General features: G+C 39.6%; 1 protein-coding gene and 1 pseudogene across 1 annotated transcript; one reads left to right on the top strand and one right to left on the bottom strand.

Moving 5' to 3' along the window:
• Window positions 1-1,803: 1,803 nt before the first annotated feature.
• sf3b3 (splicing factor 3b, subunit 3) lies at window positions 1,804-23,190 on the bottom strand. Its single transcript, XM_085280541.1, has 27 exons — window positions 23,063-23,190; window positions 22,382-22,509; window positions 21,871-22,026; window positions 21,406-21,576; window positions 19,751-19,923; window positions 19,407-19,548; window positions 18,913-19,025; window positions 18,505-18,642; window positions 17,538-17,641; window positions 17,293-17,458; window positions 17,069-17,164; window positions 16,616-16,688; window positions 16,037-16,188; window positions 14,985-15,140; window positions 13,932-14,087; window positions 12,331-12,474; window positions 11,914-12,036; window positions 11,549-11,703; window positions 11,150-11,324; window positions 10,474-10,679; window positions 9,764-9,920; window positions 8,100-8,225; window positions 6,210-6,422; window positions 5,968-6,066; window positions 3,395-3,538; window positions 3,149-3,253; window positions 1,804-3,034 (listed from the first exon to the last, which is right to left on the bottom strand). Exons 2-27 carry the CDS (start codon window positions 22,449-22,451, stop codon window positions 2,894-2,896), a joined length of 3,654 nt encoding a protein of 1,217 aa, XP_085136667.1. The 5' UTR covers window positions 22,452-22,509; window positions 23,063-23,190; the 3' UTR covers window positions 1,804-2,893.
• A 782-nt stretch (window positions 23,191-23,972) lies between these two features.
• On the top strand, window positions 23,973-24,091 carry LOC146571361 (5S ribosomal RNA; annotated as a pseudogene).
• Window positions 24,092-27,266: the final 3,175 nt, after the last annotated feature.

The raw sequence follows: 27,266 nt of genomic DNA, 5'->3' as shown, positions 1-27,266 counted from the left end.
AATTCATCAGTGGTTAATGCAATATGTTACTGAACAGCTTGCCCCATCAACAAGCAGACAGTGTTTGATAAATGAACTCCACGCAGAGGCAGGAAACAGGAAGTATCGCCAATCCATCAGTTTCTCATTGCTTGAATCTTTGCTGATTCAAACTAGACATGAACCCTTGGAACTATGAAAAGCTAAAATAATCCCTGAGAATGTCTTTGATTTGGATTTTGATGGTTTTAATGACAGCTGGAAACCACTGATTTCCATTAGCATTGGGCATTTTCATACATTCTGAACTTTCTTTCCTGTGCCTTGTGAACTCTGCTCAGATGGTTTCTCGATTTCACCACAAGGCACTTTACATATTTTGAAAAACCTGCCCATGTGGTTACACTTCTATGAAACCCTACAGAGCCATTGTTCTAAGTGGGAAAGTTTAGTCTGGTTGAGTTCTTGGCTTTTCTCCCACAGAGGCAAATCCCCATGCAGAAGCGCTGGTCCAGATGTGGCTCTGCAGCAGCTTAGCACTTGTTATTCTTTAATGTGACAAATCTTTATAGTCTTGTTGCTATGCAAGTTAAACAAGCTGCCGTAGGGAGATTCTCAGCTGACAGCAGCCTCACTGCTCTATGTGGCACTATGTACACCCGTGGAAGGAATAAATACATGCAGCCATATTTGTATTCTTACCTTGATGGAAACCTCTACAGAGAATAAAGAACCATATTTGAGGAGTCAGGACTATTGATGAGGCGTCTGTTTTAATCACTACAGTATAGGAAGCTCTTTTAGTTGCAATATCTTGGATCTTACGTCGAGAGTTCTGGTGCAAAGCCACCAAATGTTCAAAACTTGATTTAACTCTATAGCTGTAAGATAATGAGCCAACTGTACATGTCCAATTAGTTTTGAGCCTCTATGTATAAAACTAGCTATAATTCTCAGGATGCTAAACTGGTATAATTAAATCTTAAAGTCTGCAGGTCGCATTTTATTGTTTTATTTGAATTCCACTGCAGTGTTGTAAAAAAGTCAAAACTATAAAATTGATCAGAATCCAAAAATATATGGCACTAACTGCATATATTGTAGTTATTTTCTTTCTTGCTGCAGATTTTTATGTTGGCACCATTTATGACAGGGAAGGGAATGAATAAAAGGTTCACGTCTAATTACTAAAACATCAAGTTTTCTAAAATAATCAACAGCTTGGAAAATCATGTGGTGGTTAGCAGCTATTCTGCATCGCAACAACAAAGTCTTTCAACTGATTGCCCCAGTCCTGGATTTATGCATGTGAAGAAGAGGCGAGTCCAAACCAAGCTAGGTTTTTACAATTGTACATTAAACTAAACATTTTTCTCAGTCTAAGCAGAATTAGTAAAGGAGACTTTATTGTAATATGGAAAAAATACATAAATAAATTTGACTTTGAAATGAAACCAATAGTGCCAAAAAATATACACATTTATTTTTGGAAACTAGAATCCATTATGTTTGTCAAGTCAATCTAAATGCAACATAACTGGACTTGATTGACTTAAATTGCTGCAACATCTAAATCTTTTCTCCTCACCTTGAAGTTGAGCAGCTTCACCTTGTTGAGTCTGTACTACACGTTTACAGAAGCCGTCAGCTGATCGGCACATCAACTACAGCTTTGCGTATATGCAGTCATGACTAATCTTAATATCGGGCCTCCAATGTGTTGATGATGACAAAGATTTAAAGTCACACATCCTTTATCAAACTGACGCTCTCCAAACATACTAAGGTGAAGAGAATAAAATAAAATGATACAGACGCTTGGCATTATAAAGAACAAAAACAACTTTATTTACAAAAACAGACCACTGACCTGTCCCACAATCCCCCTAAATTCAGTGACTACTGTGGATTGCTATGTCTGTGGCTGAGGTTGGGAATTTACTGGACTGACAAGAACAACACCCAGTGCAAACCTTCAGTATTTTTCCACCAACTCCACAGAACGGCGGCACTTGTTGGACTGCAGGCTGCAGCTTACACACTGTTAGGTGTCAGCTTGTGTTAGGCTCCCAGGTGTGAGTAAGCAATGTGCTTTTTAATGAGCCTGGGGGCCAACATGACATCACAAAGACAGGAAGGGTTTGGGGCTGGGAAGTTTTATACCATCTGGGACAATGGTATGTATGTGTCACAACAAATTATTCCAATTAGCACAAATTAAAATGATATCATTATAAAAAAAAGTTTCCTGTGGTCAAAGCTGGAGGATACACAAAAATGAAATATTTCAGAGACAGCTTTGTGTACATTAGACATCAACTAGCCTTTCCTACTAGGGGGAATGCAAAAACTCTTTAAATAAAAAAAAAAGATTTTCTTCCACGATGACTGACACTTTCTAACTGTGATCTCTTTGTGAACAGAAAAAGCGATCAAGCGTGTGAACTCTCATACAGCTGTGCCAAATTCTGCTCGCACAGATGTAAGTGTGAAAGACACCAAAGCTACTGCTCAATGTTTAGAGAAACAACAGCTTTGTCATGTTTCCATGTAACGTGTCTTTGTGGTGCTGCATGCATGGTTTCTGTAGTTGGAGGTGACAAAAACCTGACAAATTCTCAGTAACTGACCCGTGAAAAAGTATGTGTGTCATTCCTGTTCACGCAGCAGCTAAATGCTCACACACTTGAAAGCAGGTTATTACATCACAGGTGGTCAACGTGAGACACTTACAAGCCGAGTGGCTTCTTGTAGGTTTCCATGTAAGCTGGTGTCTGCTCACAGTAAACCGCATAATACCTCATTCTGAATCACTAAAGATGACTCGCAGCTGGGAAAAGCAACGATCTGTGGGTCCTGAAACGTATGCATTGGTAAAATTCATGTGTGTTGTGCGAAATGTCCGTGTGTGAGGTTAGAAAGCGTAGCGAGTGCGAATGTCCTCCAGCTTCTTAGAGACTTCGGGTGGTGTTCTGTCCAACTCCTCTGCCACACTTTTTTGCTTGTGAGGGTCCATGCTGTTAAACTGCTCGCACAGATCTCCATCAATCACATTCTGGAGAAAATGACAGAATTTGTTTTTGTTATCCTCAAATATTTTTTAATAAACAGGTTCCGCAGTTGAAACTATATTATAAAAATAAGACGGATGTGTAAAAACAATCCCAACCTTGACTGGGAAGTAGTAGGATCTAAAGCTGAGATGGTCTCTGCCACAAAGAGGAGGAAACTCTGAGCGCATATGCATCTCTAAGTGCTGGAAGAAGTCATGATCCTGTCAGACGAAATAAAGAAATCCGGGGGGTTAAAAAGAGAAGGAAGAGAAATCAGGAGGACATTTGAGCCACACAATACTACTTTAGGATCATGCAAAGTGTGCATGTGTGTTCACTTAAATGAGATCTTAGTGTTTTACCTCATGTGAAGTGAATGGGACTAGTATGCCGATGCCTCCAGACAGTGTGGTGTAGACCAGGGACTCTGAACCACCAGGAATCAGAGTAGTCTTCTGCAGAGATAACACTGTCTCTCCTACATGGTAGTTCATTATTATCTCAGCCTGGGGGGGAGAGAGAGAGAGAGAGAGAGAGATATGTCACCTGAGGCCATTTTATCTCCGAAGATTGGCTGCATGTGCACATAAAGCACATTAACTGCCAGTCTGAGTCAAAAATTGGTCCTGATGGTTTAATCTGATAACCGTCCAGAAACCACCAAACCAATGATGATGATAGTAATCAGAAGGTACTGTGAATACCAAGGGAGCATTGTGTAGTAATAAAACCTCAATATTAGGCTAATTAGACCACATCTGGGACTAAGGAGGGACAAGCAGAGTCGAAATGACCTCTGTACTCCACAAATAAGTCAGAAAGCTGTGCAAAGAAGACAACAGCTTCCCTTTACTTGAACCTGTAACGGTTTATTTCACCTGAAAATGTTTCATACAAAGTGTTTGACCACTGCAGCCCCAGCTGTACACTGGATTACAAAAATCTACACATGCACAATGGATGTCAGGTCAATTTGACATCAACTTTCTTGTATAGTGATTCACCAGGCAATGGACAGAGCGAGTCATCTATCAAAGGGAAGCTCAATGGATCGATTCCCTGGCTATTGGATTGCATGTCAAAGAATCCTTAAGCAAGATGTTAGAGTGTGCAACTGATATAAAATCTTAGGTATAGAAAATACTGCTTATATGAATCTGCGTGATTGGGTGAATGAGCCTTGTAAGGAAAAACGCTTTGAGTGCTCAGAGTAGAAAAGCCTCTACTTTGTATGGCATATATCATTTATGGCAGCATTTTGGCCGAGCCACGTGACTTGCCGGCTGGACAGACGCATAGACAGACATCATTTTGCATAAAGACAAGTCAAGACATCCACACCCATGTCTATATATAGATACGGTACATTTCCAAACTCAAATGAATCTATGCGTGCAGTGTGCACAAGCAGAAATAGCACACACTGTGTCACAATGGCAACTGGGACCAGCTCATAATGACTACACTGGAGGGACTTTCCCAGTCTATGTGCTACCTAAACAGTTTCTGACCAGGATTTAAAATGTGGGATGAGTGATCCGGTGTGTTTCTCCTGTGTGTGCGCGGCTTGTGTTGGTTGCATTTGAGAGTAGGTTAAACTTGTGGTTGATGGTGGTGTGTCTGCGGAGGTTGGAGTGGCCAGGGAGGCAGATTAGTACACCGGGCCAGATTTCAGCACTGGATGAATGCGATGTAGCAGAGGTCTGTCTCAGTTATCCCACCTAAAGCCACAGTTTTCTGCTTTGCCTCATAAAAGTGTACACTTGCTACTTGCAGGATAAACATCTTTGTACTTTGCAACCAATATTAAAATACCACATTTAACATCTACACTAATTTCTAAACAAATGGTAAGGTAATTTTTTTTTTTTTAATAATTCAACATATTCTCAAAAGATGTAGAATTAGACAGTATCCATTGCATCAATATACTTTGCCGTAATGTAAAGCTCTTAGTATAGTAAGGGTTGTGTTTGCAGCAGCTTTCAGTTTCTCTTTTTGCAGTTCAGATTTGGTTTAAAAGAGAGCAAAACAGCACAGGCCCAACAATGAATGAAGTTTCAAAGTATACATTTACTTAATGTTAAAATATACGTTTTACATACACAGCCTTTAACATCTCATCTGAACCAGTCCTATTATTTTAAACATCAGGAAAGTGAAAGTGCTTTGATATTTTCTTCAAAAATGCAGAAGCCCCTGCTACATTCTTTTCTACATGACTTACTGTATATTTTATTATTAATATTTTAATAATCTCACTTCTGGTTACCTTATAAAATACTGGCTTATATCCCCTTTTAAAAAATATATTGAGATATCATTTGTGGCCTATACTGCTCAGTCACAGAAAATGATGAACGATTGTTTAAATGTTTAAGTAACTCTAAGCTTTTTTTTTAAATTTGAAGCATTAACCCGATGCACAAGCCTGAAGCAGGTCTGAACAGACAATGCATGTTAAATCTAAATTGTTCTTTCACTTTGAGGTCAAGCTGAAGACCTCTGCTCCGGGGCAGCAACAGCTGTCAAGACTCATTTATTTGTTTCTAAAGCACTGCGAGGCACTGGCACGACATCACATTTCTGAACTGCTTACCCTCCATCCCACCTCCAGATTCCTCAAATTTGCTTACCAACCATTGCTCTCCATCCCACGCACAGACTTGAAACCAAGTTTTACAGTCATTGGTCCAAAAGTATGGAATGGTTTACCATTAAGAACTTCCCCATCCCTTGATGTTTACACAAACTCATCGAAGACCCACGTCTTTCCCTTAAACCTCTTTAACCTCACTTTTATTTATTATCTGTTGGCATCCAGAGAGACAATGTCCTTTTTAATTCACTCACTTCTCTTTTTTGAGTCTATGCTTCATCTGCTCAGACACACTGTTTAATTCCAGAAACGTGAAAAGGTGAAGCATATGTATACCTTCTGTGATGCTCCATTGAGGAGGCCCCTGTCCCATAGAGCCTTGTTCCCAGTGGGGTCTTCATCCACATCATCACTTGTGTTAGGGGGGAGACGCACCTAAGCAAACCAAGGACAAAACATGGAGACATTACGTCATTGCAGAAAATTTTGTTTAGGGCTGATGGTCTTGATGTTTTCTGGCTTTATTCGCCCACAAAAATACAATACACACCCCCAAACACTTCTCGCCCTTTACTTACGATGCTGATGTTCCCAAACTTGTCAGCAGCAGCCATGGTGTCATAATCGAGCAGACAGGCCGTCGTCACCCAGCGGGGATATGTGTCATCAGCGAAGATGATGAGCTGGTTCTCATTACGTCTGTAACGAACCCAGAACAGACTCTCCTGGACATCAGACACGATGACACGCTGGCCAATGGTGTGGATGCCAGTCACCAGGTTGGGAACGTGCTACAAAGAGTTAGGGAGAGCAGTGAGGTACACTCAGTCAAGTGTTTTAAAAGAAAATAATGCAATCTGGACATGTTCCCCAAGTGGTGTCCTGTGCAGCGCTGTGAAAAATGACTTGCTCACACTCATTAAAACTTCTCACGTTACACACTACAGGATGTAACCATTAAGGGAGGGACTAAATAGACTGGAAACAATTGTTAAAAGTATAATCCAGAGGGGCTATACAATGCACATGTGTTTATGTATGCACTGTACTGTATGGTATTAACTCAACTGTCAGCTACATGCATCTTATCTGCAACACAACACTCAGGCGGCAACACTGCTGCACATCAGCTGTTCATTAATTAGATACAACATTGGTCTTTACTGTTTACGCGTTAAAGTAAAGTTGTTCTGTGTGACTGTTAAAGCCCCACAAACTTAAGGAGTGCAATGTTTTTCCCCTTTAAACACGTCCAAATCTTACGTTTCAAAACAGACCGCACTATTTTTATATCCTGTTACACAGAGAAGTTTCAAGGCAGGCTGTTAATTTCAACCAAAACATTCTGGGAAAAATGTTTATGCAAAAGCGTGATGCATCACATACACTCATGAAAAGATTTGCTCTACAGCACAACAGGTGCTTCAAACCTCTAAAACCTAAACACAAAGTGTCTGCAAACAAAAACTAGACACCCTCACACTCAGTCTTGACCCCGTTTACAACAATTACTTTGCTGCATTGAAAACACCCTTCAGGTGGTTTGTTCTTTATATAAAGGCACCTCTGCTTCTTACAAAACGGTGCAGTTTGCTTTGGTTAATAAAGATAAAGGTGTCGTGCCATTAGGAACTTTGAAAAAGTCCCTGATGGCTAATCTGGAACAAATCGGCCATGCACCATTAGATAAAACCTTTTCTTTTCTTTTCACAGGAAGGAAAACCCAGAGTGCAAACAGAGATAAAGCTATCCACATACAGATGAAACTTTTTTTGAAATTGGTTTCAAAGAGTTGAAATAAAAACTATTTACCAGCCAGTTAAAGTATATTTGAAAGTTTTAATAAATAATCATCTGTACTACAGTGTTGTTTTTAACAAGATTAATTAATAAAGATGCAGGTCTGCAATTGAGATTATTGACTATCATTTAGCAGTGTAACTATTGTAGTACGAATGTCTTGTATTGTGATTCGTTTTTTCTGTGTCACTGTACTGAGCACCTGTTGTGCTGGTTACACAGCACATGTTCAAATAGAATATCAATATCTTCTGATGTTTCTTATGCTAGCTAGCTTTGTGAAAGCTGTAATATCTGTTTAAACCATGCCCGTCTGGTGAAAGCTATAGTCAGATGTGTCCAGTAAAAAGTGAACTGGATTTTATTTATTTATTTTTCATGATGACACTTTTTGTTTCTTATTCTGAAATTAATAATTTTATGATGTAAGCCTGATTACATCCCAGATCGGGATGCTTCTGCTCATCAACTCATTGATCATGGGTCAGGTCAAAGTTGGCTCCTTTTAGTAAATCTTTAAAGACTAATTCTTCATCGTCTATATTTTCAGATCAACTATATTCATCATCTCTATAAAGAACCTTTGATAGAAAGTGGGATTCGCAGGTGGAAGAGAGAATATTTATATAGGGTGTATAGATGTTTGTGTCCAGACGTCCTTGTCTTACCTTGTTCTCACACTTGCGTAGCAGCTTCTTTTTCCCCAGGTCGTAGATTCTAAGCAGTTTTCCCACTCCAACTAGGGCTCGTCCCTGGAATGGTGCGATTGCCAAAGGCACGTCCTCTACTGGGGTCTAGAAATAAACAAAACAATCTGGGTTCAGATAAAGATTGAAACAGATACAGAGCTTTTTAAAGAAGACGAAAGGAAGTCTCACTAAACACAGTTTTAGTCATCATAAGAGATTGTAAGACAGCTACAGTGAAATCTGCCTGTGGTTTTAGATTTACTACAGATCCCAGCTGTTTATTTTTAACATGTTAATTTTTTTAACGATTTTCTTAGAAAAGCACTTCTGAACAACCGCATAAACAAACTCTTTACCTGTTGAAACATTAAGAAAGTATTTTGGTAAATTATATTTCTCAAATAAGATTACACCAGTCACGAGTCAGACATCGTCAATACTTTCCCTGTCTAAGATATGCCCAAATTACAACTAAAACGCAACTTGAGAATCCAAATTTCCCCTCTGGAGAGTGAGTAAGAGTGTGTTGTGAGCTCAGACATCCTGGACAGGAAAAACCTTTCAACCCGGTGCTCTGCTTTCTCCGTGGCCTTCAGCGGGCCTGTCACAGTTTGATGGATATTTCTAGTTTATTGCCCTGTTGGAACATACACCCAACGACACAGCCATCTCAGAAAAGTGCGTCTGCCTACATCCAAGATGCTGTCATGACTTTGCACTCAGAAATGTGTCATCTTATTGTGCATACTCTGATATCTCTGGTTATATAACAAACAGGGAAAAAAGTGAGTTGTGACCTGATAGAATCATCTAAAATATCAAATCTGGTTAAGTGGTCGGGAAATTCCTGATACCACTGCGAAACACAACACTCATGAGTCATTTCCCCTGTTAATCCACATCAGGTAACAAACGTATGTGGGCTGATTCACCCTGATCGTCTCCACCCTGGTGGGGTTTCTTGGGGAATTGCCCAGCGAGTCTGTGACAACTGGGACAGCAACAGCTGTGTTTCATCCCATCATCAAAATTTTGTATCAGTCCGTCTTGCTTCATGCATTCTGAATAGACTTTCCTCGAGTCCAGTCCTCGTCTTAACATCTGTCTCAAATCATGGCCTGCACACAGTCCCTGGGTAAGCGCAAAGGTGATAAAAGCCAACATCTCCCAAAGAAACCGTATATACATCTTTCTGACATCTGTAAGTCGCCTGTCACACTAACTATTTTCTTCAAACTCCCTTGGGCTGTGAATTATTTTTATTTACTCAGCCTTTCATGATAGAGCTGCACTTGCTACAAGGTCTGAACGTCCTCTCCAGCTGACTTGCTCTGAGTACTGTTACAGCAGAGTGACGGCGGAAATCTTTTGAAACCTGCACACGTGCAGCTGCACCAGAAGGCCAAAAAACAAAGCACAGCACCTAAGCATTAAATTGTTGCAGAGCCTACAGAATGAAATGTTGATTTGCTTTATGAATCAAACTAAAGCCAAATATGACACAGACAAGCACTTTTATGCCGTTTACATCAGTATTCCCCAGTATAAACAGCAAAAGATGAGAGTGAATCAGCTTCAGCCTAATAAATATTCAAGGAGAAACAAGCTTAATAAAATTAACCCCTAATGTCACTGAAACCCACCTTGTGCACAAACTCCAGCTTCTCCCCTCCACTGACGAGTCGATATGTGTAGATGAAGCCGCCACCCACTGACCTTGGGTTGAGAATCATGTCTCTGGCAACACCGACCAGGACGTACCAATCGTCACCCGTGTTGGTGAATCGACAAGCGGCCACACTGAAAAACACCAAGTACAACATCAGACCCACCTATATACTATATTGCTAGTTTAGATTAGTCACGCTAATCATTTAGAAATATATTAACACAAAATATTAGCTATAACCTTCAAAACATGGCCAACAATACTGTTTTATATCAGAAAGTGATGCTTTTGATGGATCCAGTAGCCTGCCTTCCAAAATCACAAATTTTATTACCTTTTAATTCCATACTATGGGCATCATTTAATCTTAATAAGCATTTTGCTGCATTAAAAAAATACTGTGCCTGTTTTCAGCAGGTGTTGATGCAAATCGACACAAAGTGTCGTTTTGAAAAAGGTTAATTTGTCACCAGGTGAAACCGAAGAACCTCTACAATGGCAGCCCAAACTATTTTCACTATGTCAACGGCTGATTAAGAAACAACACTGAGTATTAATGAAGGGCTTGGAATTTGGGAGGCTCACTGTCCATCAAAGAGAAAGGCATAATAAATGAGAAACAGCCCAGGGTCAGACTGTTTAACCTCACTTAAACCCCACCCACCCATCATGAGTACTACTCACCTGAACGCAGCTTCGTTCTGTTCCAGCTGCACTTGATCCAGTGTTGAACCTTGTATGGGATTAACCAGCCGCACTAGTGAGGCCCACTGTCCTGCGCCGGCTTTGGGTGAACCAAAAATGGCTTCTGGAAGATTTTCATTTAGGAATGCAGCAGCCATCTCAGCAGCCAGTTCTCTTTCATCCTCACCTGCAGCTTCTACCATCTCCTACAATGGCAAAAGAAGGGATGTGATTTTCTGTTTATGACATGTTGGCAACTGTTATTTGAATAAAACCAGCCATATGAAAGTGATATTCTAGACTACAAACTGTGATGGGAATGTCTGCCATCACAAAGATTATTAATTCATAATATAATTATCATCAGGGACAAAATGCCATTAAACTACCAAATTCTACTTCTCATTATTTCTACTGTTGGGTTTATCAGTGAGAAAAACGAAAAAACAGTAAAAGGATGTCAGGAAAAATTCCTAAATATAAAAGTAGGTTTATAATTTAATAAACCTACTTTTTTAGGCTCTAACCTGGAAAAATAACTCACACAGGAACAAATTTCTGTTCTCTCTTGTTTATACCCGACATGCCGACTTCTTGCCCTTAATAAATTTATTACTGAGAGTAACCGCAGACAGATGTTAACACCACTAGTTGGGTCACAACGATATAGTCATACCTCAGCCATCTGTTGCTTTCTCTGAGCTTTGGTGGCCTCGGTGTAGGCGTTGTGGTCAGTTTCAATCAAAATGAGGTTGTTGGTCTCTGGGTGGATTACAAATTTCCTGGGAGTGTACTGAAGTGGGAAGGCCACTTGGTTGAAGACGGCTCCAAGTTTCTCTAAAGCCAAGATTCTACCAGGCAGACGAGCACAGGTGAGATTTATATAAAAATATATTTTTCGCCCTTCAATAAACTTTTCTTTCTGCAGATTTATAAACACTTTGAACATAAGACGTTTAGAGTTATTTAAATTGCGATAATACATAACAGATGCTGGATTTCTTCAGTTTGAACTCCATTACACAAACAGTGATGCCTATGTTTTACAAAAAAAATGCTCTAAGTGCATCCATACCTTAGAGTATTGGTAGAGATGGCCACTATGCCTTCTGGACATTGCTCAGAGGCAAAACCAGAGGCGTACTCCAGAGTCTCATATGAGAGAGGAGTCAGATGGAAACGAGACTGGTAAGAGTAGCTGAGCCAGGAGCGACTGGACATTGCAAGCACCTGTCAGCAAGAGAAAAGACATCAATTAATCAATTAATTTATAATCAGTGATGAAAAACACAAATTTATTTTTAAATCTTAAGGTTTGATATAAATATTTCTGACTTAATATGATCACAAGCATAAAAACTGACAAAACAAACAATATTTTTGTAAATGCACATATTTGTATTTATGAGCTGATTCTGAGTAAGCGTTCGAGTTACATACAGCTTCCTGTCCTTGCATTCTGACTCTGAACAGTTTAACAGGTCGTGATCCCAGGTAGCGTGTTCTGGTATCTGACAAGTCTCCAGTCACTGGGTCCAAGACAGTCCTCAGAAGCACACCGTTCTGAGAAAGAGGAGCAAAAACACATTAGCAGAAAACCTCTACATAAGCTGAAATGTATAGCAACATAAACTAACATAACAATTGTGACAATCTTTGCTCTGGACTGTGCTCCCTGACTGCTAATTGATCAAGCATGAAAAACATTATCAGTTTGGATTTTAGGTACAAGATCGATCTGAACTCATGCCTGTACACAATCCCTGTATTACATTTGGTTTTACAGAGCTGTGATTTAAAAGTAAAATGTCTTCAACTTCAACATGAAACCTGAGATATTTAAATGTGAAAGAATACCTGAAGCCCAATATTAAGGTAGAGAAAGCCTATGGTTCCTTTGTCTCCAAGTTCATCCTGTTTCTCCACCCCTCCCATCTCCACGATACACAGACTCTCTGGCTGGGCTGGTAGGGCCTGCATACTCAGTGGCTGCAGGCAGTCCTAAACATGGTAAAGTTTCAGGGGGTCAGAAAAATAGCAACATGCAAAGGAATCCGAACATTACGTTTTTGTGTAACAGCACCATTCAATTGTTTAAACGTGCACGTAAACAAAAAAGATTCTTATCCTGTAATCGTTTTTAAAGTTTTTAAAATTTACACTTCTATTGAAATAGTTAAGGCAGACGAGATATTTTAATCCAGACCTTTTTTTTTGGGGGGGGGGGGGAAACCACATTACTGAATACCCAAAGCATTATTTTCTGGCTTACACGTTTTAAACAGGGAAGCAGAAATCTCCAGTTAATGTCCAATGAATATTTTAAGGTTACTGGTCATCTTAAGAGGCAGTAAAAGTGGTCAGACAACTTTCATGTTGTACAAAGTTTTCCCTAAAAGAAGGATGTAATTGTTTCCTAAACATGACAACATTACTTTGTACTGACCTCATAAGAAACTAAGATTAATTTAGCCTTAAAGGGATTTATGCCAATCATTAATTAAGTTCCCACCACAGGAACCTTTCCTGGATAGTAGGGACTTTTGGAGGGACTGTATTTTCACACTGAGCATCACTGTCTAAACTAAGTTCTGTAGAAGTTAATCAGCTAAAACATCTCTGTTTTTTGGGATTATTTACTTTCAGCAGGTTCTGCAGAAGGCTGCTGAAATTGTTGACATTAAATTAATATTTATCTCAGACGCTCCCGAGCCTTCAGGGAAATCCTATAATTAAAAATCTAGCTGAAGTATATTTCCAGTCATTTTTACATTTATAAGTTTACCAGGAATTTTTAAGTGGTTAACAATGGATTCCTTCAAACTTGGGTGCTAAACACAGGCTAAATTCTGTTACTCATTCTGCACAATGGGAAAGACCTGAGAGTACAGTGACAATGTGCAAATTTGGCTGAGCAGCACAGTTTGGTTTATGAATATGAGAAAAACTTTTCAACAGTTGAAAATACCCATTACCACTGCAAGGGCAATAAATTAAGAAACTAGAAGCAACATGACGTCCTCATTTTTAGCCTGAAAGGGCATGTGCATGTGTGTGCGCGCGTGTGAGTACACACTCTGACTCCACATACTGTGAAGATGACTGGCAAACGAATTTCTGTAGTGCAGCAGATAATGGATACTAGCTTTCAAAAGTGAACACAAGTGCCAAAATTTGCATGTCTGTCCCCTCAGAGCATGAAAATAGTCTTTGCTGTCAATCAACAATAAACTGAACGGTCAAATGTTACTAGGACCAAAACAAACCTCTATAGGAACAAACATCAAAGATGGCAAAGACATACCCAAAACTAAAGTACATGACATCTTGTTCGGATACAAGCTGTCATGGGCTCAATCACATGCCAGCAGATAAACCAGCAAAAGCAATTTCTGAGCAACACCTCCAATTCGAAACAAAAAAGGGTCTCATTGATAATCTCTGTGTCAAGCTCATACCGAAGGATCCAGGGAGATGATGCGAACAGTGTTGTCAGCTAGCCCAACAGCCAGGAATCGGGAGCGTTGCTCACCAGGAGGAACGTTGGCCAGGCTCATACAAACCACATCTGCAGACATCTCTTTCCTCTCTGTGTACTCATTCAGCTGGCCAGACTGAAAAAAATCAAAAGTGAAATACAGACAGCAGCAGGATTAATAAACAGATTTTCCGTCACCTCAGTTCAGTCATCTTCCTCTATTCAATATGGAACCTGAGATATTCAATATTAGTGTTAGAATTAAATCATCAGATACTCTGCAGGAAAATAAATTAAGTGAAGCTAATGATAAGGCAATTTAACTGTGCAGTCAATTGTGAAATTGCCTTTTATAAAATGAAGTGCTGAATAAGGCCGTCAAATCATTTGACTGATTAACCCCAAAAAAAGATTTCTTTTCTTTTTTTTGGGGGGGGGGCCACTGGGCCTTCACATAGTCTACATAAAGCTCAACGCAGTATTTTTGTGAAAACCTTTTATTACAAAGCATAACTAATACTTGTTAAACACAGCATGAAAGTGGAAACTAGGATTCTGCCAATGGACAATATTCCTGAAGATTGATGGCAGTATTTCTGTCTATTGTATTGCTTTTTAATTAGTACGCAGTATAACTGTAACCTTGTCAATGAAACACTTCACCGTGTGTAGGGAAGACAGTGCAGTGCGGAGCAGAAACAGGTGATCTATTTCACACAGTAAAGATAATCTAACTATAGGCCGAAGGAAAAAAAAATTTTTTTAAAAAAGAGGAAATTTTCTCTTATGACCACTATTTACAGCAGCCCAAATCACTCATTGCTCTGAACAAGGAGAAAGCTGTTATAGCCTATGTTGTCTCACTTAAAGCTGGAGGTGATGAAATAGACTCTTCAGTTTTGGATTTCTTCACTCCACCAACAGTTTTATTTTTCGTGCACATGCCACATTGTAGGCATTATGGAGGCTGAACAGAATGTCAGAGGGGCACAAGAGGATGATCGGATAACACAAAAATAATCTACTTCCTTACCGGGTCCATCTCAAAGTAGACCAGCTCCCCACCAGTGAGGGCGATGACTACTTGCCGCTGGTTCACAGCACAGCGGACAATAGTTTTTTTACCAGGAGTTTTCCACTCGTTCACACGCTTGTCTGCTCGGATGTGACGGATACCATCTGGGTAAACCTGTATGGGGGAGGGAGTGAAAGAACCACAGAGGTAAGATGGAGAGAAAAGACAAAGTACTAGATTGGGTTGATGATGAATAAATGGCCATCTTTGTGTAATTAGATGAATTAATGCATGAACTGTATTAATTATTTGTGCTTAACACACAAAAAGAAACTGATAACATAACCTTTAAAATGTACATAATCTGCTAAACAAAAACTAAAATAAATTTCGAATTTCGAAATGCTTCCTTTGATGCAAAGGAAGGTTTTCGTTTAGTTTTTTAGAAATTATTGGAATTATGATAAAATGCAATTATCAAAGCTGCTCATTTCAAAGAAATTTCATTACTTTGAAATTTCTTTGCAATGTCTAAGGGTGTTTTTACACCTATACTTCGTTTACTCTTTACTCTTACACGTGTAGCTTTTACCCATGGTCTGGTTTCTCTTCACACAGAGCGAGTCATTACAAACCACTTGAGAACGTTCAGTGAAGTTATTGGCCAGCTCATGTGTTTGGACCAGGAGCAACAAGAATACAAAATACAGGAAGTGCTGTGTTCTGAACTATTTGAGAACATGGACAATTTATATTCATTTCACGGCTGGTTGCAAACCCATACTGACCTTTGCACGTCTACGGTACCCTGCCACATCCCAGAATGCAAAGCATATTTGGCTATGGGAAGCTCAAACTTGTAACGTGCACCTGAGCAGCTCAAAGTTGAATCATGTTCACACAATAAACAAACTGCTCACTCGGAACTGGGCAGAGAACACCTGTTCTAACATTGTAACAAACGAACCCCACCATGTAAGAAAATAAGCCACAGTTTGACTTAAATGGACTAAATGGCACAGTGGTGAAAATACCCAAAGGTGATGTGCAGATGAGGTACATTTACGCACCTGTACAAGCGCATCTTCACCCAGGAGTGAGCAGGAGAGAGTGGGTGTTGTTCCCAGAAAACCAGAATCTGTCACTTCTTCTACAGTCTCACCGATGGACAGAACCAGAGTGGCATTGACGAAAGAGACAATAATGTAGGCATCGAACTCATCTAAGAACCAGAGTAAACACAGTATTGATCAGAAGAAAAAACAAAACAAAATTACTAATGGCATTGAACACACAAGTTTGGTTGCACACTGTTTCAGTAGGTGGTTATATGTTAGTTTACTTTAATAGAGTCAGCAAAGAAATGTTCATCTCCAGCATGTACTGCATGCGTGTACTGCATGCGTGTACTGCATGCGTGTACTGCAGCGCCACACTGCTTCATGTGGCTGTCGCATCACAAACATAGGGATATCTGTCAGGGCAGCTGCTCCAGCTAGTGGTGAGTGGCTCCCTAACATCTTATACTAAACAGCTAACCAGTGATGTACATTAACATAACAGGAATATGTTTCACAGACTTTTCTTACTTTCAGCATGTTTTATAACCTTGATTAGCCACACACATCCTGGAACAAGAATATTCTTACCTTCTACATGTCTGCGTACAGTCCACACAGCATTGGGGTTACCGGGCAGTTCAGACACAGCCATCTCTGAAACCTGACAGAGGCGGAGAGAGGGGAACAGACAGGGTGAGGGAAAGAAAAAGAAAATTGAAAGTTTATCATCATTACAAAGACAAACACAACAAACCATTTTTAAAAGCTCATCTTCACAGTAATGGAAGTAAGACATTAACAGGGTACAGCCAACATTGTGAGCGTAACTCAAAGGCTGGGAAAAACGTGACACCAAGCTAACAGTCGTTCAAAGTGTGATATGAAAAGAAGGCTTTGTGTGTTTGCTGGAATCAGAGATAGTAAAAGACTCTTCAGTATTTGTTCAGAGAAGAGACATGAAAAAACTCATCAATTTCACAGCCAGCAAAGTACATGTGTGGGCTTTCTCTAATTACGTTAGAAAAAAAACAGTGTGTGTACCTCCAGTCCGTGCCGAAGGACCCTTAGAGTGGACCGGGGTCCTCGTCCACATGATACATAAAGCTGAGGTGTGTCCTCATTGGCCAAATCAGCAATCTGGAAGAAAGTAGGAAGAGAGTAGTCAATGAGCCAGAAATGTTCTGGTTTAAGATTTAAGAAAAAAATCTGTCTCACAAGTTCAGGCAATTAGATTAGTCCCCATGTTCATCTGACAGGACACTCACCTGACAGGACATGATTGGTGACAGGTTCTCCTGTTCATCCACCAGCACAAGATTTTTAAGTGGGCGTGGCTGAAAGAAGAAGGTGTCTCCCTCTTCCAGCGGCATTGCCGATGAGAACTCGGGCTCATCATCATCATCACCCAAGTGGGCAATCTGGTAAAGGTAACTAAAGGAAAGAGAAATAGAGGTTAATCAAAGACTGAGAGATACGAAAAGAAACACTTGAGTTTCTGTTTGCAACCTACTGGTTTCCAAACTCTGAAGACACAAAGAGGAAGCCAGTCTTCAGGACGCACATCGCTGTTGCAACGGGAATTGTGTCAAAGTACTTCAGCCTAATTTCTGTGACCTAAGAGACAAAACAAGCATCGTTTTTTATTACGGGAGTATGTATTATAATGAGCATAAATAGAAAACCATCCATCCAGTTCCGCTTATCCTTTTCAGGGTCGCGGGGGGTGCTGGAGACTATCCCAGCTGTCATAGGGCGAGAGGCGGGGTACATCCTGGACAGGTCGCCAGTCTGTCGCAGGGCCAACACACAGGGACAAACAACCATTCAACACTCACATTCACACCTAGTGGTAATTTGGATTATCCAAATAACCTATCCTCACAAGCTGCATGTCTTTGGACGGTGGGAGGAATAGAAAACCGATAATGGTAAATGGCCTGTATTTGTATAGCGTTTTACTTAGTCCCTAAGGACCCCAAAGCGCTTTACACGTTCAGTCATCCACCCATTCACACACACATTCACACACATAATGACAAAAGTTCAAGAAATGTTAATGAAGAATTTAAAAGTAATCCCTGCTGAGAACAAGAGTATTTGCGTTTGCTACTTTCTTGCTAAGCTAATGTCAACACGCTACAGATTTCCCTATAAAAGTAAAAGAGTGAGTTTATAAGCATTTGGCTCTTTTTGAAGAAGCTGAGGGAGCTAATCAAATTGAAAGTGAGCTTTTAATAAGATGAGCCATGAAAAAGAAATCAAGTAAAAAGCCTATTTTCAGACATTGGATAAACTGAGCAATTACATAAACTGGGCAGGATAAGATAAATACGACATGTTTATCTAGTGTTTGTTAATCAAGCAACTGTGATTCTAAGAAAGAAAAAAAAAAAGAAAAAAAACAGAAGCTGGAAGTGAACATAATTAGTCCCATTAAATAAATTTGTTAAAAATGTCTAGTTTCCATCCATCCTTACCATTTCTTCATCAGTTTCTAGAGTAACCTTAAAGATGTCTCCCTGCTCAGTCTGGGCCAGAAAAAAGAACATGGACTTGGTCTTGTGGGTAGCTGAGCACACAAATATCATGCCACGCTCTGGGTCATCCAGGTCGTTCTGTGGGGTGGAGCAGAAGAGAATGTGAGGGAGGATAAAAATAGACGTTTATGCAAAGAACAATGTGGGACTTGCAAAACAACCAAAATTCCACATGAACAGAGAAAAAAATGTTTAAAATCTACTTAGTGACTCACAGCTTAAAATCAGGTAAAGTCTCACGATGTGTACTGATGTTATGATGCATCAAAACACACTTAAAATCTGCACAGGAAATCCTGTACTATAAATATTTGCTTTTTAATGTGCATTCCTGTAAGAAGGACTCACTCTACGCCGTGGAATGGGACAGCGAATGTCAGGCTGGTCTCCAAAATTCTTGTAGGTGATGTAGTTTTCAGAGCAGATTAAAACCCCACTGGGCCCATCAGAACCACCAGGAACTGGAAGCATTTAGAAGGGTTGTCATTTTTAAAAAACATAATGATGAAGGAGTAAGAATTTCAAAAAAGCACAGTAATCTCTATTTTACAACATAATGCTTTCTTTTAATACGACATCTAACGCTGTGTTATTGCGTTGGTAAACTTTTGTAGAGATCAGAGAGGGTGAATCTTTCTCCAGTGTTTCTCAGAGAAGAGACATGACAAACTCATCACATCTACAACACATTGATGTAACAATTCTTTGTAACCTCGCTGCAATGATTATCTTCTGAAAGCAAATCAATTTGTAAAAATGTTGATATTTCAACTACTCTCTACCTGATGAATAACACTACTGTTGTTTCCTTTAAATATGACCAACACTACTCAAATGCTCACCAGTTATGAGGAAATTTCCATGTTCTTCCAATGCCTCGCTGTACTTGCGGACCACATGGTTCAGGCCGAGATCCAGCTCGTAAAAGGTGAGCGTCTGTTGTGTGTTGGCAGCAGCTTCTCCTGTTGGGTCGTTGTCAGCTTCCTGTAGACATTAAACACACATGATTATTCTGGTAAACAAACAAAACATGACTGTTTTTTTCAATTAAAGTCATGCTGAGGTCAGAGAAGTTAAATCTTTCTCCAGTGACAGTCAGAGAAGAGACATGAAAACTCATCACACAACAACAGTTCAGTGTATGTGAAATTCAGCAGCCCTGCACGTTTGTGCTTTGTGTCCTTACCTCATAGTCCATCTCTAAGCAGGCAAACATGGGATTTTCAAACCCAACATCGACTCCAACCACATGGTAGACCAGTGTGTTTGCTTTATGGGCTTCCAGTGGAGAGGAGATGGTCAGTCTCGCAGCAGCATCTCTGTTCAGAATATACACCAGCTTCTGTTTCTCTATCGCTCCTAGTCAGATAAATGACAAAACATATTGTGTGCTTCATTTAACTGGTTTAATACAACTATTTATATGTGTGTGTATATAAATTTTCTTCAGGATTTAAACAATAGTAACTCAGCACACATTAATTAACATCATAATTGTTCCACAAAACACTTCTATCAAGGTAAAATTTTCTGATGTAGAACTACAAAATTTATAGCATTTGATGCTGATTTATTATCTTAAGCACCTGTAAGGCTCTTGGGGTTAGGTCAATTATAGCAATATTTACACCACTGACATTATACTAACACACCAAGGCCCAAATAAAAGAAAAATAATCATCAGTCTATAAACCAAATTACCATCTAAGCTGACAACCTCTGTCTTTGCCAATAAATAAATGAATAAATAAATAACTGTATGGAGCCACAAAACATATTATAAAACCTATCAACTTTGCAGGTTTGTTAAATGGATTGGATTTATATAGCGCTTTTCAAGGCACCCAAAGAGCTTTACAATGCCACTATTCATTCACTCTCACATTCACACACTGGTGGAGGCAAGCTACGGTTGTAGCCACAGCTGCCCTGTGGCAGACTGACAGAAGGCCGATGGCTGCCATATCGCGCCATCACCTGGCCAACACCAGTAGGCGGTAGGGTAAAGTGTCTTGCCCAAGGACACAACGACCAGGACAGAGAGCCCAGGGATCGAACCGGCGACCTTCCAGTTACAGATACGCTTCCCAACCCCCTGAGCCACGGTCGCCTTAAAATGTCATGTTTTATTGTATTTGTAAGATCATAAAAGTAACTTATCACCAAATGGAACAATTTTGAATTGGGGGAGAAAAAAACAAAAGAGGCATCTGTTAGTATGTTTAGGCCTACTTGGGTACATAGATGTTACAAAGCTATCCAGGCCCACTTTGCTCAAATGCAAGTAGGACTCAAAGGATTCAAATTAAACACAGCCTATTTTAACAACAAATAAATTAAATACCACAGTAAGTTATTTAAAAATCACTACAGGCCAGTTTGTATAAAGTCTTGCTGCAAAGCCTTCATGCAGTTTCAAAGCTGCAGATTCACACACACTGTATAAACCTAAAAAAAAAAAAAGTACATTAGAATAAATACCTTTAAAACACATCAGTCTTAACTGATGGACTCTTTTGGAGTATATAGTTTTTGGTGTTGGTTTGTAATGTAAGGGTTTTTCCTGGCACTGAACTGGCTTTTTCGTGGTGACTACATCCAACGCTAAACACACCACAGCAGATTACACACAAAATCCTAGCAGTGTGTATGATTAAAAAAAAAACCATTGAGCTCTTGCTCTTGTTCACCTTCGTCAAAGAAAGGGTGCTCATCTTACGAGAGAAGGAAAATAGCAATATAAAAAATAAACAGTGCACAAACATCTGGATTCTGTCTGATATGATGGACTCTACATAATGGTCTAATGCTGATTTCATGCATACTTCATAAAATTCTCACCTATCATTACAGCTCTGCCTTTTGGGTCAACAGCAAGGAACTGTCCAGGAACAATACGGCGGCAGCCGCTCTTCCCAAATGTTTCCTGGTGGATCTTCTCAAACATATTTTTTGATGGATGATACTCCAGGATGACGATACGACCACTGTCACTCCCCACAACAATGTAATCTAAAAATACATAAATATCACTTAGAAACGACGCCAGCCTGTCAACATTATATTAATTATGATACAGTCATGTAATTAAAGCTTAGGTAATGAAAGCCAATGGAGGCCAACTTCCCCTTCTAATTGTAAATGAATAAAAAAAGAATGCACTACAAACAAAACATTAGTGTCAGACAAAAGATTTAATAAAAACCACTTAAAAGAAAATTATTAATACATACCATTTAATCTGTGCAATCCATGTTTAGAGTTACAAACACATGTATGTGAGTGCATATGATGTCATTTCTGTACCTTTGGTTCCTCCAGTGAGTCTGAAGGCCATCAGGGATCTGATGATGCCAAACACTTCCATTGTGAGAAGAGTGTGCACCTTTCCTGTGTTGGCATCTGGCCGTAATAATTCCAGGATCTTTCCTCTGGAAACAACAATCTCCTGCATCTTGGTTCCTACCAAAACATAATATCAGACATATGATGTGGATATTTTTATGGTTTTCCCTGAATCCTGCTTTTAAAAAAGCATTTTGTGATATTTCTTTTATGTATTTTTTAACCATGAGAAAACTATGCTTTACATTATCTCCATCAACATACTGAGTGAAACACCATGATAGGATAAACTCTAAGGACTATACAAACACAAGAAAATATACTTAAATAAAACAATTAATGCTAATTAGTGCTAATTCTCATAGAAATTGCAGTTAAAGGCTTCTTTGACAATAAAGGAGGGGTACCAAGCTTTGATAAATTAACCATGACCTAACCAGACATAAAGCAGTGACATCTGGCGCAAATTCACCTGAGAAGTTTCCATGGATGGCATGGGTGATGCCGGTGGCACGCTGCAGGGTGATGTTGTAGAGAAACATGGCTTCCACTCGAATCTTATTCAGAGGAAGCTGAAAGAGCGCTTAACCCGGCTCAAAACTGTAAACAAAGAAAACCAAAAGTGTATTTACAGTAAGGAATCAAGAAGTTGGAGACCACTGGACAAAGTCACAATAAGCTACGCGGTCGCACTGGTGACAAATGAGGGCTCTTCAAACTGAGGTCAGCTGTAGTGGGACTGTGGAGCAATATATAGCGACTGCACTCATCACAATATTGCTATGAAAAGTTGGTGGAGAGGTGTAGCGTTTGCTGTACACAAAATCCTACGGCGCCGCTAACGTTAGCTAAACATTAGCTGTGAGAAAATTAACGTTCACCGGACATTTATTTACTACCTCTGTGCTTGTAAACCGTGCAATAGGGGTCAAGAATTCCTTTAACACGAATTTAAACTACTCAAAACGATCGTTTACATCAATCCAACAGTATGAGAACATGGCCCATTCATACAAAGCGCCACTTCTGCTTAACGTCCCCCCCCCCCCCTTTTTTTTTTTTGCTATATTACTTTAACTAGTGCAAACTTCACACACATAAAACATCTGTTTAATTGCGGAAGAGATGCAGTTCTGCAAGATATAATATTTACCGGTGTGTTTCGTAAGATGACTCTGATTTCAGATGGATAAAGTTTCATTTACGAAAACTATTTCCTTGAAACCCTGAGAAGCCGACGCTGAACCGCCGTTGGTGGGTCCTTTGCCAGCCAAACACGCCGTCGCAAGAGTTGACCTACACAGTGCCTGACGGAAATGAGAGACTGTAGTACTGCATTGTGCACAGCAGATGACGACAAAGACCTCAAGATTAACGGAATTATCGCGATTGGGCGCCATAAGAAAAACAATATCTGTAAAATAGTTTCCCACTGCATTTATTGCCCCTGTCTTCTGCACGCTTTATCATGATAGCACTCTACACTCTACTACACTATTTAGTCGAAAACAATAAATAACCCGTATGCTTGTTGCACACCAGAAAAGAAAGACAAAATGTAGAAAATAAATAATTATGTTTGTGTCCTTGATATTAAGTTACATTTAACTCAATTAAGGAGCCGTTAAGAAAAAATTAGCAGGATTTTTAAAATGGGGTGGCCCATAGGAGGGACGTGAGACAAATGCAGGGAGGTCCAGCAACACCAAGGTAGGCAGAGATGATGGAAAATCAGAAAATAAAAGCAAAGTAAAAGCAGTTTGTTAGGTTAGTTATATAATGATCATTGATATACACAGACGTACCTTCATAAAAACGCATTAGGAGATGTCACAACTCGTCCTAACACACTGTATGCTCTCTGTCCCTTTAACACTGTGCTGTAATAAACTAACAAGTGTTATTATTGAGATGTTACTGCGGGAAAAGCATTATTGTAGCTCAATGTTGAAGCTGCAGTTTATAACGAAGGATTGCATGTTTTCGCTGTAAAACACGACAGCGTATATCAAACTGTGTGACATTTGCCACCCACAAAACGCGTTCTACATGCAATTGCTCTCGCTTACGGCCATATCACCCTGAACACGCCCGATCTCGTCTGATCTCGGAATCTAAGCAGGGTCGGTCCTGGTCAGTACTTGGATTGGAGATCGCCTGGGAATATCAGGTGCTGTAAGCTTTTTCGCTTCTACACACAAACTGCAGAGTGCGCTGATGCTCACTCAGTGGCGACAGCATTGGCTTTTGCTTTGAAAAAATACAAATGACAGTTTAAACACTGAAACTAATTTGAGCTGCTTTAGCTCATTCTCTAGTAGCCTACATGTTTGCTTTGTGAGTCCTACACAAACAGCACTTCCACGGACGCTGTAAGGTCCAATTCTTCCTGCGTTATATCAGCATCGCTGTACATGCACAGAGCGCCAGTACATGTTTTTATGCACATGAACTCGATAATAAACAATTAAAAAATGCATTTATATTTGTACAGTTAGTGGGGGACTAGGTTATTGTTCTTCTCACAGTTTCAGTCTGGTAAAGAAGTGTTTATTTCTCAATCCCACTGTGAGCCTGTCTGCTGCAGGACCGGTGTCTGTCAGACCAGCTTTCAACTCTGCACTCAACAGTTACCTCGTTTCATATAACTCATGCAATGTGAAAGCCCTTTTTTCTGACAGTTGGAGCTACAACTGCTACATCCTCAGATTGGCACCATTAAACAGGATACATCTCTAAATTAGAAAAGGATCATGATTGAGCGAGTGTACAGTGACAACAATATACCTAGCACAGCCGTTTTCATAAAGCTAAAAACTAAACTTCTCTTTTGAACAGAAAGTTGTTACTTTGGTGCCATTACATTGTTTTTTAAAAGTATGGACAAAAAAGTTTTATTTTATACTATCAAGCAATAAAGAGGTCATTGTTGAACAAAAACAGTTTTATATCTCCATGTAAGAGCTCAGGATCTCAGTACATTAATATTTCTATGACTGAATTATTCATATATACATGTGTGTGTTTTAAGGACTTGGATAATCGATAAATGGAAAAAGAATAAACCAGACAATGAAACAATAATCTTTTATGAGTGTTTATTTTTAAACCAGCCAAAATGATTAAATTAGAAACTAAATATAACAGCTGCTGGCTATGCTTCTAATTTCTGGTTGATATTGTAGTATTCTTTTAGGCTGGACGTCCAAATTGGGTGAGACGACTTTAGGTTTGAATGGGAGTTTAATTTGAATACATTTGATTTATGTAGCAGCATTTTAAAATAATAATTGTTAAATATAATAAATAAAAGACCTTAAAAATAATAGAGACAAAACCCCAACAATTAAATAATCCCCTATGAGCAAGCACTTGGTGATGGTGGGATAGAAAAAACCCTTTTAAGAAATGTTCGGCAGAATGAGGCTCAAGGATGAGCAACTGGTTGGGGATGACAGAAAAGACAAAATAAGAAAAAAATCAAGAGCATACGACGAGGACAAGACAAAACACATGATGGGAGGAAGAGGACCAACGTTACTGACACGCAGTAGTGATATATTAACACACTGAGTAAAAGACAGAAGTGCTCAGTGCATGATGGGAAGTTAATGAGCAGTTGTGGCCTATAACAGCATAACTAAAGGATGGGACAGGGTCAGCTGATCCAGCTGTAGCTGTAAGACTGATCAAAAAGGAAAGTTATGAGTTTAATGTTAAAAGACGAGAGCATTTCTGGTTAAACAGGACAGGGACAGGAAAGCTGAAGGGTCAGCCTCCCATTAGACTCATTAGACCTCACCAGAGTGAACAACTTTCTCTGCAGCAACACTACTCATAACTTTTATTCACACCCTGTCCTGATACTTCTATTTCATCTGCTATCAACAATAACCATACACTATTATTGCAATCTATACTACAGCTCAAAAGTCTGTAGAGAATTAGAAATGTCTTATTTTCTGACAACAGTAAAAATCGTTTAGATGTTTTACTAAATTAATCAGAAGCGTAAAGAAATATAAATAATTAACGGTAACATTTATCATAAATCACAAATGAGATTTAGTGGAATATCTACTTAGTGTTGTTGAGACTCTCCGATTCTTTTTGTCTCGGTAGAGATCACACAGAGATGTTTCCAAATTTCACACAATCCTTTTATTACCCATTTTCCTTACAGATGCATCTGGAGATCAGCACACTGCATCCTGTGCAGTCCTACTCTAAAGGCTGATCTGAAGGGTTTCACACAACAGCTACAGTTATAGTCTCTGGTCTCCAATTTCTACAGTAAATCCCCCACAATGGAAAAACACTGGTAAAGTGGCCTGGGGTGCTGACACCCTGACCCCCATCTCCTTTTAAGGTAATGTACATTGGCAATTGTCTGCCCCTCACCCTCAGTAAATCTTGCTACTGTCCTGTGTTTGGGGGTTAATTGCCCCACTTCACTGCACCCCAGTTCTTTGTTCCCATCCCAGGACTATTTTCTATTTTGTAATCTTAAATCCTATCAACAACAAAATCATACTACGACACACACTAATAAACTACATTCACTATGACCTCAATACCTATTAGACAGTCCATTATTTCTGCAGTGTACTGTTATGAAAACAACAGAATGATGATGAGACACTGTGGTAAAGTCTTACAGGTATATTTGCAGATAGTTATCAATACAGGATAAACACTGTGGGCTCCAGGAGACGGGGCAGAGGTAGGGAAGGTTGTCTGGAGGCACACTCAGACACTGTCACAGAAGGTCATGGAGATCCGTAACACTGAAACGTCTGCACAGAAACAAAGAGTGAGCAAAGGCAAGAACTGATGGAAAATGTGACATGACTGTGGCATAATACGTTACCTTGGTACTGCAATGATCTGGTTGTTTAGAAGCCAGCATGAAGACCTCGTGAGGAACAGGCGAGTAATCAGCTGATTGTTCACAAGTGACTGAGGGACGGGAAGGTGGAGGAGCATCCCCTAAAAAAGACAAGCACACGGACAACAACACAGGCATACACCGAAAGAGGAGAGAGAAAGAAGCAGGCCAGCAAAAGAGAGCAAGGGAACCATGACATCTACTGAGGCCCATTTTTATTTGATACATCGTATCACCAGATGTCAGTTTGTGATGTTAGATCCCAACTTGTCAGTGAAGAAATCTTTTTCCAAAGATATCAGCACAAACCAAAATCATTGTGTGGATTAAAAACAGTAAATTATGGAGGTTTGTGATGGATCATCCAATTTTCTGTTTGTAATCTGGTTAAATCAAATGTGTTCTATGTGTCCATACAGGAGTGAGTGTTACTAAAATTTGGTCCATGTATAACTGTGTAGACATTTCC

This window comes from Mchenga conophoros, linkage group LG7 (assembly GCF_057382185.1).
Source record: "Mchenga conophoros isolate Kocher_MC1m ecotype Shallow Benthic linkage group LG7, M_conophoros_male_GT1.1, whole genome shotgun sequence".
NCBI lineage: Eukaryota > Metazoa > Chordata > Actinopteri > Cichliformes > Cichlidae > Mchenga > Mchenga conophoros.
The sequence above is the reverse complement of the archived record's forward strand: the minus strand, read 5'-3'. Positions and strand labels throughout refer to the sequence as shown.

Bases quoted from the DNA above. Each gene is read 5' to 3' on its own strand.
- sf3b3 (XM_085280541.1), bottom strand. From the start codon at position 22,451: ATGTTTCTCTACAACATCACCCTGCAGCGTGCCACCGGCATCACCCAT. The intron at 17,459-17,537 runs GTAGGTTGCAAA...TCTTTCCTTTAG, and splicing joins TCTTCAGAGTTTGGAAACCA to TTACCTTTACCAGATTGCCC. The intron at 10,680-11,149 runs GTATGACTATAT...TTGCCATTGTAG, and splicing joins GAAAGCAACAGATGGCTGAG to GAGATGGTAGAAGCTGCAGG.